We start from the raw sequence: 14,565 nt of genomic DNA, 5'->3' as shown, positions 1-14,565 counted from the left end.
CAGTTGAAGTGAGGCCATGCAACAGTTGGTCTTTGTCACCACTGGTTCTTCAATGACGTGTGTCAGGTGTGGTGGTCCTTGAGTGTCTCTTTTAGCTCATTGTTTTGGTTTTACGACCCACAGCTTTACGGTTTTGGTTCACTCTCAGCTTTTATCAACCTTGTTTCCAGCCACATTAGTTGTTTTCAGCATAAAAGCTTTGCTAAACCTACAGCACACTACTTTCCTAGCATCGAGTAGCAGACAAAGTTAGCAACCAGCTAACACAGTGAAACATTTAGCAACTAAAGAAGCAGATATTTTCCGCAGGAGTTGGTTGAGAGCAAAGCAGAGCTAAGCAGAGAGTGAATATTTAACTTATATTTATTAGGTGGACACAAGTGTGAGCCCAAATGATGATTATATGAAGAGGACACTTTGATAGTATGTTCACCATAACATCTATAAAGGTGATAATATGTCAGTGTGGTGATGTCATCGTCTTATGCTGCCCCAGAGTGGCCAAAAATCCACTCAGTGCTGCTTTTAAGTTACACTTCTTCAATAAAAGGTAGCCATTTTTATGGCAGGTATAATGGATCACAATTTTTCCCCATGTACTCGTTTGCACTGCACTTCAGTCTAAGTGCATTGATCATGATTGGCTGAATTGAACATTATCTTTATCGTTGTTGTCAGATTAACTCCGAATGTTGATGCACAAGACAATTACTGTACACACAAAACAGACCCACAGCACACAAATCAGACTGGCTCTGCACTCAGTCATGCTTCATTCCCAGCCATCTTGGATGATGATCTAACGTGGCAATTAGGCTGGATTGATTCTCAAGGCCTCCCGCCAGCGTGCAGCATGCGAGCGCATCATTGTGCGCCCATTTTGTGCCTGTCTGCGTGAGCGCCTTCACATGCTAGTCTTGTGCCTATCTCGAGTGCGTGCGTGATGAGAATGAAAAACAGAGCTCATTTAAATCACAGTGTGGTAGGAAATTCCACAAACTCTTCTTTATACAAAACATTTGCCTAATTTAGGCTGCCCCCCCCCCCCCACGTCCATCCACTGTGTACTGCTCTTGAAGGGTTATTTATGTTTTCCTTACCAAGTCAAGTTCCTGAAAATGACTTGTTCCAACTCCAGAACTGGAGTTTAAGTTTCATTTTTCCATTTAATGTGAGCTTGATTCAACACACATGCTGCTGATGATTGAAGTGTCTCTTGCTGAATCACTGCAGCTGAGAGACGGCCGAATTCGGTGCCATAAAACCACAAACGAGAAAAGCTCTAAATTAGTGTCATTTGCTGCTTTTAGAACTCACATTCTGCCTCGTCATTTCATCGGCTACGGTTACTTGCTGATTGATGCTCCTGACTATTTCAGTTTCAGCTTCCACTATGCACTGTGCCCATAATAGACTCCAACACAAGACTTGATTTGTGTACGTCTGATTCCCGGGGGAACCATTCAGCTGTTACAGTTTGCAGGAAAAGCAGATGAGACGAGTAAATCTCCGAGCCTCGCTGTGGGGAGCCATCTTTGTTGCCAGTCAGGGTTTGTGTACAGAAAGCCCCTAAGGATGGCGGCGCTGACCTGGAATCTTTTGTCGGATCACATGACCTCGCAGTATGAGCTTTACTTTGACATAAGAGATAAACTGGTCCCTGATCACCCGTCCTATACGGAGATTATTTATGCATATGGTTCCAGGTTGAAGAGCTTTGCTGCTTTGTTTTTTTGTCTCTCTTTTTTGGCATTGAAGGACAGTAACAGATGATCAAAAGTCACTGACTCATCTCACATTGTACGGGATGCTTTGGAACATTATATTAAACCTGACCTCTCACTGTAAAAACTGTAATGATTGTAACAACTCAAAACCAAGGAGTGAACACAATTCTCAAGCTCATTAAAAAGTTAATAATGAACTTTGACTCTTTTTCAGGCCATGTATCTGAGTCGGGACGGCCAGTATCTGCTGACAGGCGGAGATGGAGGTGTAATATCTGTCTGGCAGGTCTACAACCTCAAACAGCTGTTCACCTACCCAGGCTGTGATGCAGGAATCCGCTCTATGGCCATGTCACATGACCAAAGGTAATAAACACATACACTATGGAACTATTTAATGAAACTGTTTTTTGGAATCTTTATACTGCAATTTCTCAATACTTATTGACCGACATGCACAGGCACTTAAATGTCTACAGTAAGCTAGTATCAGCCTGGCTTATACATTGGTCTGCCTCTAATAAAAAGTACTACACAATAAAGTATAGCCTGGTCATTAACAGGCCGATATGATATCAATGTTTAAGAATATTTGAAAATGTGACAATAATTTAACAGCTGATGCTGTTTGTTTTTATATAAACACAGCATTTTGACAGGGGTCCCTCAGATTAGTTTTTAAAAGAGTTCTGATCGCACAGTGAAGAGTGAGACATTGTACCATTGTCCTCACTGGTGGAACTATTTAATGAAATAATGTTTTTTGAATTCTTGTACTGCAGTTGCACTTTCTTATTGACCGGCATACACAGATACCTAAATGTCTATAGTAAGGTAATATCAGCTTGCCGGATTTTTTTAAGGTGTTTAAAATACTACAAAATACTCCATTACAATACAAATTAAAACTATTACTTAAGTAAAAATTGAGAAATATTGGAGCAAAATGCATTTGTTGTATTAATTCAGGACTGAAGTGATTGGTCCATCAATTGATTAGTCCACCAACAGAAGTTTAATCATCAAAAGTTATGGTTATTGATTAATTGTTTAGGAAATGTATCAAGGAAAATGCTTCATATTTGCTCTGTGGTGCTCTTAAAATGTGATTATTTGCTGTTTCACATTTTATATTTATGTATTATATATTTTTTTATATATCTGTTTTATAGTATTGTGAATTTATCTTTGGGTTTTGGGCTGTTGGTTGAGCCAAACAAGTTTTTGGCTGAAATTTTCAGGCCATTTTCCCTCCACTCTTACACTTTTCAGACTGAAAAATCGCTCAGAGAAACATAAAAATATTCAGCAGTAACTGGATAATGAATAGAAGTGTTGGTTGCAGCTATATTTGTGTTATTACAGGATTATTATTGTCACTACTGGTGCATTAACATGTAAGCAGTATTTTAATGGTTAAGGTGAAGATTAGAATTACTTCATGCAGTTGTGTCGTACATTATGTTTTACAAGCTGATCGTGTGTGTATGTAAAACCTTACTCTTTAAAGTAACTACAGATGTCAGATAAATATAGTGAAGAGTAAAAAGTGCATCTGAAATGCAGATAAGTAGAAATCCATACTTCAAATAGCACCTAAAAGTTGTAATTGAGTTTGTTTGAGCAAAATGTTGCACTAGAGACGCATTAAATTCAATTCAAATTCACAGCAATTCAAAAGACAAACACTGGACAGACAAAACCTCATGATGTTCTCTTCTAACTCTCCTAGGTGCATCATAACGGGCATGGCGTCTGGAAGTATCGTGCTCTTCTACAACGACTTCAACAGATGGCACCACGAGTACCAGACCAGGTACTGAGCTGACGACAGCAGCTCAACTTGACTGACGAAGTTGGATACTGACGAAAAATACAAAACAGTTGCAAAGTGTGAACTCTTATCAAAGGCACTATTCTGTCTGAATCCTGATATCCTGAATGTATCTCAATGAAAGAAGAAAAAAAAAAACCTGTCCTGTTATAGTAAAGAATCAAACTATTTTTAAAAAGGGCATTGCTATATTTTGTAGATCAGATAGAAAACTTTCATATAAATCACAGGGTTGGGGTTACGTTACTGTACGGTTAAAAACAAATCTATTTTTAGCTGTAAGAGTCTATTTTCATCTCCTCCGGAAAACAACAGCGGGATTTGTGGGGAGCTAGTGAGAACCTTTTCTCTTGACTTAAAAAAAATCCAAATATTTGTGTACTTTAGGGTGAGTGATTTTTTTTTTCCTGTAGGTGTGTATGTGGGGAATAATTATTAAGCTATCATTCACTTTTAACATGCTTTTTGGCAGCACAGCCGGTAGATATGAAATGTTTGAATAAATAATAAATGTATTGGACAGAAGGATAAACTAAGAGGGAATATACATATATATATAAATATCTATATATTCTGTTTAAATGTAGTCCTCCATATTTAAAATCTCCATTCCCTCTGTACTTGCTAAGAGATTGCGTTTCTGTGCATGGCTCACTACTCATATAACACATATCAGTACAGACCTATCAGACATCCAGAAAAACTTCCTGCTCCCGATAAAGATGAGCTTTATGTGGAGGAGGATGTCAGGAAAACTACGACAAGGATTTTGCTTTTTACATTTCTCTCCCAAATGACTGAACAAGCAAACAGTGAATCATTTTTTTCTCTAAAAGAGGAATCTGTGACGGAGTGAATGGGCTCACTAATAAAATCACTAAACAAAATTCACATATCATCAAACTAGGTGCCCAAGCCAGCATAGCATCTTTAAAGTCCTCTTTGAGTCCTGTCTCTCTAACAGCAAAGTGAGATGTGCAATGACAGGAAGGACGACTTCTCTATTTTGCATCAAGGGTTAAGTGATTATGTTCAGATGTGATGATTCAGCACTAAAATGGAGACATGTTCCTTTGGTCCTTTCTAAAATGAACGTCCACCTGTATCTTTTGATTTCGGGGGAAACATTCCTTTAAAGTTTGCGCTTTGATGTGGTTTGAATCTCCAGTTATATGAGAACTACTGTTATCTATCAACCAATATTTTTTTTTTTGCAATCATTTGAGTGTTTTGTGTGCTGAGTTCTGACAATAAAATGGAATTTTATAACTTGAATTGTCTTTTGTATGAGTGTGTTTGTCACTAGGAAGCACTGAGACAGGGTGGCTGTGGCTCAGGAGGTAGAGCAGGTTGCTAACTCATTGGAAGATCAGCAGTTCGATCCCCAGCTAGACCAGTCTGCATGTCAAAGTGTTCTCGGGCAAGATACTGAACCCAAAATCCCAGTGTGTGAGTCCAGGTGAATGTTAAACTAAGTTGCAAGTGGCACCTTGTATGGTAGCCTCAGCCACCAGTGTGTGAAAGGGGTGAATGTGGCATGTAGTGTTGGAAGTGTACACTCATTTTTGAAGTCTGCACAGCACCCTCTAGTGGCCAACTTCTGGTCTCACACACAGAAATATCCACAAACATTCATTTGAAGTCTTTATTGCATTTTTCTGTTCTTCCTTTCAAACAATAGGACATCAAAAGCAGCCACTTTATGCCTAATAAAAACCGTTACTCCAGTTTGACAGACGATAAACCTGTTTTAAAACTGTCTTTTCATACAAATTTCCCTTTACAAACTGCATATGAAAATCTACCTTTAACTACATATACATAAGGGGAAGCTAAATGACATTATGTACCAACTTGACTTTGTGTATGTGTGAGGGGTTTCTGTCTTACAGGGAGAAACAGGAGGTGGGAATGGAGTATGCATGCAGCTGAAAGTCCTGAAGAGATAAAGAGGCATGTTGAACCACTGAAGGAGTTAGCCCTACTAAACACCAGCTGGGGTAAATGCTGCTGTGGAGTCTGAAACGGGTACAAAACGAAAAATCTTACATAACTTATCTTTAGGATGCACACGTTGGAACTCCATTTTTCAGCCAAGCTGGTTTTGATAAAGGCATCATTAAGTTATGAGCTGTTAGCTAGTGGTCAGGCACAAACCCGTCACCTTTACGACACATTCATTCGTATAGATCCAACAGATTGAAGACCATTGCTTGAGTATTTTGAAGGAACAGCGTTGACTTGTTTCATGCAACCCACAGTGTAGTGTTGTCAGTAGGAATTATATCGACTGGTAACTGAGTTCATGTGTTTTCTCTCTGTGCAGCGCTGCAGTCTGAGGAGAAAATTCCAATTCATTAGAAACAAACCTGCAATTTGGTTTCATGTCTGTTGGATCTATTTTCTCTAGTTTGACGCAGTTATTAGTGACGCTGAGCGCCGTTAACTGCTCAGACACACACAGACAAAAACAAACCTTCAAGTTTCAGGTGGACAGCTAAGGTTCTTCACACTATTTACAACTACAGTGTTCACATCAAATAATACATACAAACAGGATGTGGATGTATCAGCATGTCCGTCAGTTACAGTGGGTGCACAAAATAATCTACCACATTGACTTATTCGTAATTACAGAGGCAGATACACTGGCAGGTCATGTTAAAGGGTCAGTTCACCTAAATAAAAGGAACACTTATTTACCCTCACTTACAGCAGATGTATTTCTTTGAAACAGCTGTTCCTATAATGAAGTCAGACAGAATTAAGTTTCGAGTAACAGCAAAGTACATTTCTATAATACATCTCTCTGTTTAACACAAGAGCAGTGATTCCCAACCTTGGGCTCCGGACCCTGCACTGGGTCACAAGCTAGTCTCGTGCTCGGGCTAGAGAGGGGTCTGGAATCACTGATTATCTTTCTGCTATGAGGGAAAAATCTCTCGGGTTTGGTTGTGTTTCTTTAAACCAATCATAATCGTCTTGGGTGGAAGGAAGCCCAGGATGCAGCGACAGTGCTTTTGCGAAATAGTGTCGGGGTTGACCTTGTTCCGGCAGAACATTTGGACATGAGGAGGCGAGTACTGTCATTAAAATGGCCATGCACAAGAAAAGCCACAGAAACATTAACAGTCCTGTGTCACTGTGTGATAAAAAGGAAACATGATTTGATAATCGTTGCCCTCGAAGCTAAGCATGACTGTATATTAGATCTGGAGGAGCTCACTGGACTCGTTAAAACCACACATGATTTGCTGGCTGGATTTGGCTCTAACTGAACATTATTACAACAATACTTGTGTGAAGTGAAACAGATCTGTACACTGGTCACTGTAGCATGCTGCTGCCAAAGTTAAAAAATGTGGCAAATCAACTCCAACGGACTGTGTCAGAAAACTGATTAACATCTGGCACAAGAGTCCTGCGAGACGGCGTCGTGGCTTTTCTGACGTGTCTTCACAGGTTGTTTTATTTGTTCTCGATTTTACAAAAATTGACCAAGAGAACAAAGCCTGCGTGCCTTTATGCCATTTTCAGCATGTAAGCTGATAGCTCGGAGGTTGTTGTTTCCCGTAGCGAGGGCGGTTTTGAAAACAGTAACGCAGATAGCAGAAGGAAGGGAGAAATTAGCGCCCAGTGGCAGGTTTAAAGCCACAGTCTACATCTGGTGAGAGAAACTTGTCATGAGATCATTTTATAGAGTGTTAGAGATGATTGACAGGATAGGAAAGCAGGAAAAAAACACTCCTGTGGCCAAGAGTAAAGATTTCCAAACCAGTCTGATATTAAGCCAAACCTCGGACTGGAAAACCGAATTTTGCCACTATGTGTCGCACTTGACTCAGCAGCCACTTCCGAGTGCAGCACATTGCCTCGTCTGTTTTTAGCTCACTTCTTTTGTCAGTTTCATATTCAAAATGATGCCATATTGATGCTATGTTAAGACAATGTCTCCTCTTGTCACCTCAAAAAACACATTAAGTTTCCAGTAAACAAACACAATGTGTGTTGTTCTTCCCCTTCCCACCTCTACTAAAATAACGCACAGCCTGTCAGACACTAGTGGTTCTATTAGTCTGTTTATATTTTCTGAATTTGCCAGTAAGGTTTATAATGACAAACGATGGCTCAGTCGGTCTTCAGAAAATCAAACTGGTTTGAGCTCGTACACCAGACCAGACCATCAAAATCGGAAATCGATCCCAGTCTAACTCTTGCTATACAAGGTCACAAGCCACAAAGGGTGGTGTTCACTGCACTAGAGGTAACTAAGACAATGTTTAGTTTTTTGTAATTTGGTGAACATACCCTTTAAGCTGAATGTGAACAGCCATGTGTGTCAGCATTAACATTGGTGATTATTACCACTTTTACATGCATGAATTCAAGGCTACAGCTGAGGCTGTTTCACTGACAAAGCACGGCTGTAGTTTGGTACTTTGGTTGGTATTACATTTATTTTGTCAACCCACTGCACTGTATATAATAACACTTAATAGGAATCTTAAGTTGAACAGTAGACTTGCGGTTACCATCAGGATGGCTGTGGTCAGAGAAAATACTGATAGTGGTTATAGTTGGAGTACACTACAGGTAGCTAGGCTAGCAAGTTCAGACGTTTGATATGCTGTAATACTTTTGTGTGTATTGTGGACATACTGTCTCTCTGCTAAAGCAATAGGAGTTCACAATGGTGTGATGAATAACTATTTACAAAAGAGCCACAGGCAGTCAACACGGGATAATAAATAAAAGAAAGAATTCACATTAAGGTGATATACTGTAGTAATGCATGACAACTAAAGACAAACCACTCAGAACAGTGATGTATTCAGCTCATTCCCTTTCTCCACATCCTCCATTAATAAATACAAACATATATATACAATCGACACACTCTTAGAAAATGCTTTGTATCCTCCGTCTCTCAGAATGAGTGGTGTAAGAGTGAGAGAAAACTATGGACACAGCAGTCACTGGCTCAGTTTACAGCTATTGGAAATGCTCGGGATGGACTGTTTACTGACACATACATGTTATAAGAAGGAGTGGGAGGTGATACTGGCTATAGAATCACCATTTAAATCTCCACTAGCTCCTCAGCAGGTAGAGGGCTGGGAGAAGGAGGGCCAGCGGGGGAGGATGGGGATGTGGATCTGGGAGGTGTAGAAGGAGGAGAGGGAAACAGGGTTGGATGGTTGGGAGATGGGGAGGAAGGTTCTTGTTTGGTCGGGGAGGAGAAGGGGAAGAATATGACAGGTTTGATGGGGGAGACTGGGGAGGGGGAGGCTTGTTTTGTGGGAGAGGAAGGTGGGGATGGTGCCTCTTTGGTAGGAGAGGAGGAAGGGATTTGGGTTGGTTTGGCTGGAGATGATGGGGAAGGGCAGGAGACGGGTGTAGAGGGAGTGTTGCAGGTGGAAACAACAGGAGGGGCAGAGGGTGAGGGTGTTTCTAGAGATAAGCAGGGAGCAGCAGAGGGTGATGTTTCAGGCAGGGAGGAGACAGGCAAAGAGGTGATGGGGAGAGATTCAGCAGAGGGTGAAGGGGAGACATGAGGTGAACTCACAGGAGCAGGGAGAGGGAAATCAACACCATCAGCTTGGGAATGAGAACAGGAAGCATTGGAGGTGGATGTAGCATCAGGAACAGCAGTCCCAGCGGTCTTGGGTGCCTTGAGACGAGCAGACTTAATGGGTGACTTAGGCGTGGCGGGTTTTGGTTCTTTGGCGCGTGATGCCTGTTTGGTTGGAGAAGCTGGTCCTGACTTTGTTGGCGAGGCTGATTTGACTGGAAGGGCAGATGGGGCTTTCTTGCTAGACGATGATGGTGGACATGGCACTGTTTGGGGCCGTGGACGACGACGGGTGGTGAGCTGGAGGGTCTTCTTATCAAGAGCTGTCATCTGGCAAAACAGACAGACATACCGTCAGCTTCATACTTACATATATCTGAAGCCAATCAGAACATAAAAGGAAAGATATCGTGGGTCAGTCTACACTGATATCAGGAAACTTAAAAGCATAAAATTAATTGTGCTTTCCTTTGACTGTCTAGCTCCTGCAGTGAGAAACTACATTTTTACACCTACAACCATTAACTGCTGACCCAGTCTTCTATTTTTAATGATCTCTATGCATGAACCACACACATGATGAGACAAGCTAATGAAATGGACATAAATAACTGAAAGATGATCAAACAAAAGACAGTATTTTCTTCACACAGTGGAGTGACCCCACCAGAAGGCAGAATCAGGTCATCACTGCTATTCTATGTAGAAAGGAAGGGCAAATGAGAACGTAACCTGTTACTTTTTCATTTAACAGATAAACACAAGGTGCCTTTGTCTCAATCAAAGCCAATGATGTGTTCTTACGTGGGACATAAAACCAGTAAATATTACGTTCCTCATTTGCCCTTGTGCTGAGTGTCAGCAGCAGAACAGACGAGGCGTAGCGTCAAGTGTTAGTACATACCATTGCCTTGGAGCTAATTCAGAGGGACGTAATGCAGGGAGAGGGAAGAAGCAAAAAAGGGACAGAGACTAGTCTTACTCACAGCTTCACAAAACAAAGTCAACACAACAAGCAATGACGGCCAGTGGACAGTTGCTGTTCCAGCTCAGTGCTAATCCTCTATGTCAGATCATTGAAACACAATTTGGTTTGGACCAAGTGAGCATTTGCATGTGAGAAGACTGAGCTGGAACAAACTTTCTATGAGTGACTAATTCAGGCAGAAACACGTGTCAGTTAGTACTAAGCTGTATTTACAGAAGTCTCAATACAGTGCGAGGTTAGGCATGAGTTAAATTTATTTTTGGATGTTCTAGTTTTAAAAGACATGACTGGCATTGTTTTAGATCTCTCTGACTGTCAAGAAAACCCAGGGAAAGACCAAAACCAACAATCAACTGTTGCCTTTTTAGACTGATAACTTATTCCTCTTTTCCATAGAGCTCGATTTTTGTCAATACATGCAAAAAACACCCATCAAAAATACAATCATGAGCCACACTGCTGCACTGGATGACATGCTCAGTAAACATGAGCTCTATAGTTTATTTTAACTCAGTCCCACATACACCCACCCGCTGCTGTAAATACTCACTAGTGCATCAAATATGTTTTAAAAGTCCGGTGTATAGGATTTAGGGTAGGGGTCGGCAACCTTTTCGATCAAAGGGGCCATTTTTGGCCAAAATAATAAATAGAAAATCTGCCTGTAGCCACAAAGCATATTTAAGCCTTATAATGTAAGTAACACAGCCTATTAAGTCTTAATTAGCCTTTACACATTACTAATAGGTCTAGATGAGCATTCAATGATATGTGACACTACAAGGTGGCTACTCTGCAGTGGCCTATTAATAATAATTTGGTACTTGAAAGAAAAAACTCTGTCAACACACTATTGAATTCACTATTTACCTCCAAGACTTAATTTTTTGGATTTGAAGTCCATAGCTAGTTTAGCCAGGAAAACCAAAGACAAGCCACTGCTGTTTAGGTTCAGCAAAATTTATAGGAAAAGGTGCCAGGCCATGGAATTTGAAAATTAAAATGTTTAAAAAAAATATATATATATTAATTTTCATGTAATTTTTTTGGTCAAAGCCACAGGGAGCCACTTGAGAGGGGCTAAAGAGCCGCATATGGCTTTGGAGCCTCAGGTTGCCTACCCCTGATGAAACATAATATAATAAGCATGTTTTCTTTTTGTGTGTATAATCACCTGAAAATAAGGATTTTTGTGTCTTTGTTACCTTAGAATGAGCCGTTTATATCTATATACATATCTATGACATGTTGCGCTGCCATGTTTCTACAGTAGCCCAGAACGGACAAACACTGGCTTTAGATAGAGCCATTCGCGTTTACATGCCAGCCACTGTAGTGTGCACAACAAGAGCATTGGGGAAAAAACTTTTTTTTCAATGTGAAACAGCCTAATTCAGTGTTTTTATCGGTTTAAATCACCTGGGGTCTAATTTATAAAACAATACTTTGGATCCAAACTAAAAACGACATGCGCCAAAAAATATTTTCTATATATTTCTACAATCAGGCTTCCACCTCACCTTCTCCATCATCAATTTCCTGTCTCCAAAATGTTCTTAAGCATGGGTCAAAGTTTTGTCCATCAAGTCTGCTTTTATGGATCACAACCTCTGCATAGTAAATGGTGTACGCCACTTTCAGGCCTCATTTTGTGCTTAGGCAATGTTTATAAATTAGACCCCTGGTCTGTTTGTTTTCGAGAGGATGAGACCTCTGCGGATAGTTCGCCTCCCAGTAAAACCTCCTGAACAATGAACACTGAAGGGCTTCTAACCAGAAGTTTCAGCTGGTTGCAATCTGCTGTTCTCCCCATGAGATGCCATTAAATCCTCCTAAATCTTACACACTGGACCTTTCATCCCTGGCTGGAAAAGAGTCCCTAACACATGCTTTTTGAGTGAGGTTTACTGAAAACATGCTCAGCTGTTTGAAAATGAAAGTTAGTATTTGTCACCCAAACTGGCTTGGAACAAACTGGCTTGGGGGCTGAGAATCACTTACAGTATAAAGAGACGGACTAATGTTGGCTTTGGTCTTTTCATAGGATTTGATCTTGATAAGGAAAATAGAGAATAACGTCAGTCTTGTCCTTTAAAGTGGTGAGGGGAATTTTGTATCCAAGGCAATAAAGCCACACTGGTTTGCATCCATCTCTGCAACTTCAAACTCCAGAATGATTTAAGCACACTTCCTAATTTTTCCCACAAGGTGGCACCAGAGTACCATTATTTGCAGCCATTATGAGCCACCAATGATGGAACTGTGGACCTTCAGAAAGCTGATTTTAAGGAGCTATTTTGAATGAGATCAATACCAAACAATAAATAACGGCAGAGAGGGAGGCAAATTAAACTGCTCTTGCATTAGCTTGCATTAGCGCTGTAAACATGCTAAATAACCTCAGTGACAATGTGATTAAACAAACACATCCTTCAAAACACAGACGATTATTTTTCACATCCCATGGAAGTTTTGATCGACACAAATGGGATGAAATGTGAGCGAAGGAGCAGAATGAGCAGTATGAAAACAGTCGAGAGGGGTAAATCCAGGACAGAGCGAATGTGGAGAGAGTGTTATTGAGGCCCACATCAGCTGGTTATTGAGAGCAGTTACTGCAGCTGGTGGTTGAAGAAGAGGGGCAGGAGGCCTGAGAAAGAGACAGGAAGGAAGGGGAGGGGGGGGTGGGAGTTGTTATAGATGAAGGGAAGTGGACGAAGGGAAGGGCGATGGCTGGAAAGGAAGAAGAGAGGCAGGAGGGGGGGGGGGGTATGCAGTGTGTACCCGGCTCTCAGCTCCAGGCGTCCCCTTTGGTCCTGGGTCGGGTGTGAGGGAGGGGTGAGGAGGAGGGAGGAGGAAGAGGATGGAGAGGAGGAGGAGGAGGGGCCGAGGCCAGGGCCCGCGTTTACACCTCAAACTGTCAAATGAGATTTACAACAAGAAATGAGGCTCTTTGCAGCAACCATCAAATCAGATTTCTAATTAGACACTTCCCCTTCCCCCCCCGTCCCTGCTTTCAGCTCAGACAGACAGACTGAAGAGAGTGGGCTGATGGGTGGTGTGACCTGATGAGATGAGGAGTGGAGAAAGTCGAACTGTACAACAGGAAATGATGCAAGTGAGGCTTGAAAGGGGCATGAAGGAAGGATGTGACTGCTACAGGAATGACTTCTTGCGCCCTGTCCAAGTTTTTCCATCATTCCATCTCTACAATCCTGTCTGACATGTTTACAGCAGCATAAGTTGTTTATGAGTTGTCTCTGGACGGTGATTGAGGTCAGTTATTCTTGGCCCAGTGATTAAGTGGGCGTGAGATTCATATAAAGTGAATCAGAAGGAGCTCAATCTTCTGTATTTGGGTCAGACATTCACAACCAAATGGGTGGTTTGGAAAAGGGCCCGACATGTTCAAGCTGCTTCAGACACCTTGTCAGTTACTGTTAAACCCATGTCAAAACCTCAATACTGCGGATTTAAAGAGGTCACTGAAAGTCAACGATTTCATAAGGGTTCTCTCTGAAAAGGGCTGCAGTAAATCTCGGAAAAATTAGGCAAAAGTCTAACAGTCATTTTTACTGAATTGTAAATAGTTCATATGCTGGTTTGTGAGTGTTTCTAGGTGCTTACCATGATGACGTTCACCCCAGCTGTGGTGTTGTTGTGCTTTGGCGCAGTGTTAAAGTGTGTCTTCAGTTTACCTGTGACCTCCATCTTCATGTTGTTCTCCATGACTGCGTCGTCCTATGTACACACGAACATGCAATGAGGTGAAGTGGTACCATGGGTTTTCCACACAAGAAACTTTCTGAATGTACAGACGCACAAAAGTGACGACACACTGAGAAGTTGTTTGTACACGTATACATGCCAGTACAAAGACAAAACAGGGCTGTGAAATACCGTGACCCAAGGGTGGGAGAGGATGTCTTGTGCTGTGTATCGAGCCTCAACGTTGACCTGCAGCATCTTTCCGATCAGCTCCTGTAAGAAAACACAACGCAGTTTAGACACCGAAGCTAAACATTCTTTTAATTCTACATCAGTGGCATCCCTCGACTGGTCATTGTGACTTTACTTTGACAACACACATACACACAATAAGGTAGGGTTGGGCCATTATTTGATATTATAATCATATTATACTACTGCTTTACAAATTCTGTTATCTATCTTAACAACTTAAAAATAGGTTGACATTTCAGTCAGGAACACCTTAATAAAACTTTATTTCCATTTGCAGTATTATATTTGGCGGTATGGCTCTGTTCTGGGGCCTCTTTGCCTTTCCTTGGGCCTATACAGAAGGCCTCTTCCACATGCCTACATGGAAAGCTTAAGGCGAAAAGACCACACCACTCTGCCCTTCCATGTACAAATCAGGAAAGCTTAAGGCAGAGAGAGAAAACCTCCCTGCCCTTCCATGTGCAACTGGGGAAAGCCTGAG

General features: G+C 41.4%; 2 protein-coding genes across 9 annotated transcripts in view; one reads left to right on the top strand and one right to left on the bottom strand.

Moving 5' to 3' along the window:
• lrba (LPS responsive beige-like anchor protein) overlaps positions 1-4,852 on the top strand; it is a 237,930-nt gene extending 233,078 nt beyond the window's left edge. For 4 of the 6 annotated variants that reach the window (XM_050044705.1, XM_050044709.1, XM_050044708.1 and 1 more), the window contains exons 55-56: positions 1,942-2,093; positions 3,460-4,851. In XM_050044705.1, the coding sequence (XP_049900662.1) occupies positions 1,942-2,093; positions 3,460-3,550 (243 nt within the window). In that variant the 3' untranslated portion in view covers positions 3,551-4,851. Of the gene's footprint in view, positions 1-1,941; positions 2,094-3,459 lie in introns of all 6 variants that reach the window. The other 2 variants (XM_050044707.1, XM_050044706.1) reach the window with 1 other exon arrangement.
• Positions 4,853-5,198: 346 nt separating this feature from the next.
• dclk2a (doublecortin-like kinase 2a) overlaps positions 5,199-14,565 on the bottom strand; it is a 62,823-nt gene continuing 53,456 nt past the window's right edge. For 2 of the 3 annotated variants that reach the window (XM_050045107.1, XM_050045108.1), the window contains exons 15-17: positions 14,022-14,102; positions 13,749-13,862; positions 5,199-9,463 (exon numbers count right to left, since the gene is read on the bottom strand). In XM_050045107.1, coding sequence (XP_049901064.1) covers positions 8,642-9,463; positions 13,749-13,862; positions 14,022-14,102 — 1,017 coding nt within the window. In that variant the 3' untranslated portion in view covers positions 5,199-8,641. Of the gene's footprint in view, positions 9,464-12,905; positions 13,039-13,748; positions 13,863-14,021; positions 14,103-14,565 lie in introns of all 3 variants that reach the window. The other variant, XR_007569984.1, reaches the window with a different exon arrangement.

Source organism: Epinephelus moara, chromosome 5, assembly GCF_006386435.1.
Source record: "Epinephelus moara isolate mb chromosome 5, YSFRI_EMoa_1.0, whole genome shotgun sequence".
In the NCBI taxonomy this organism is placed as follows: domain Eukaryota; kingdom Metazoa; phylum Chordata; class Actinopteri; order Perciformes; family Serranidae; genus Epinephelus; species Epinephelus moara.
This window is presented reverse-complemented; position numbering and strand designations above follow the sequence as displayed.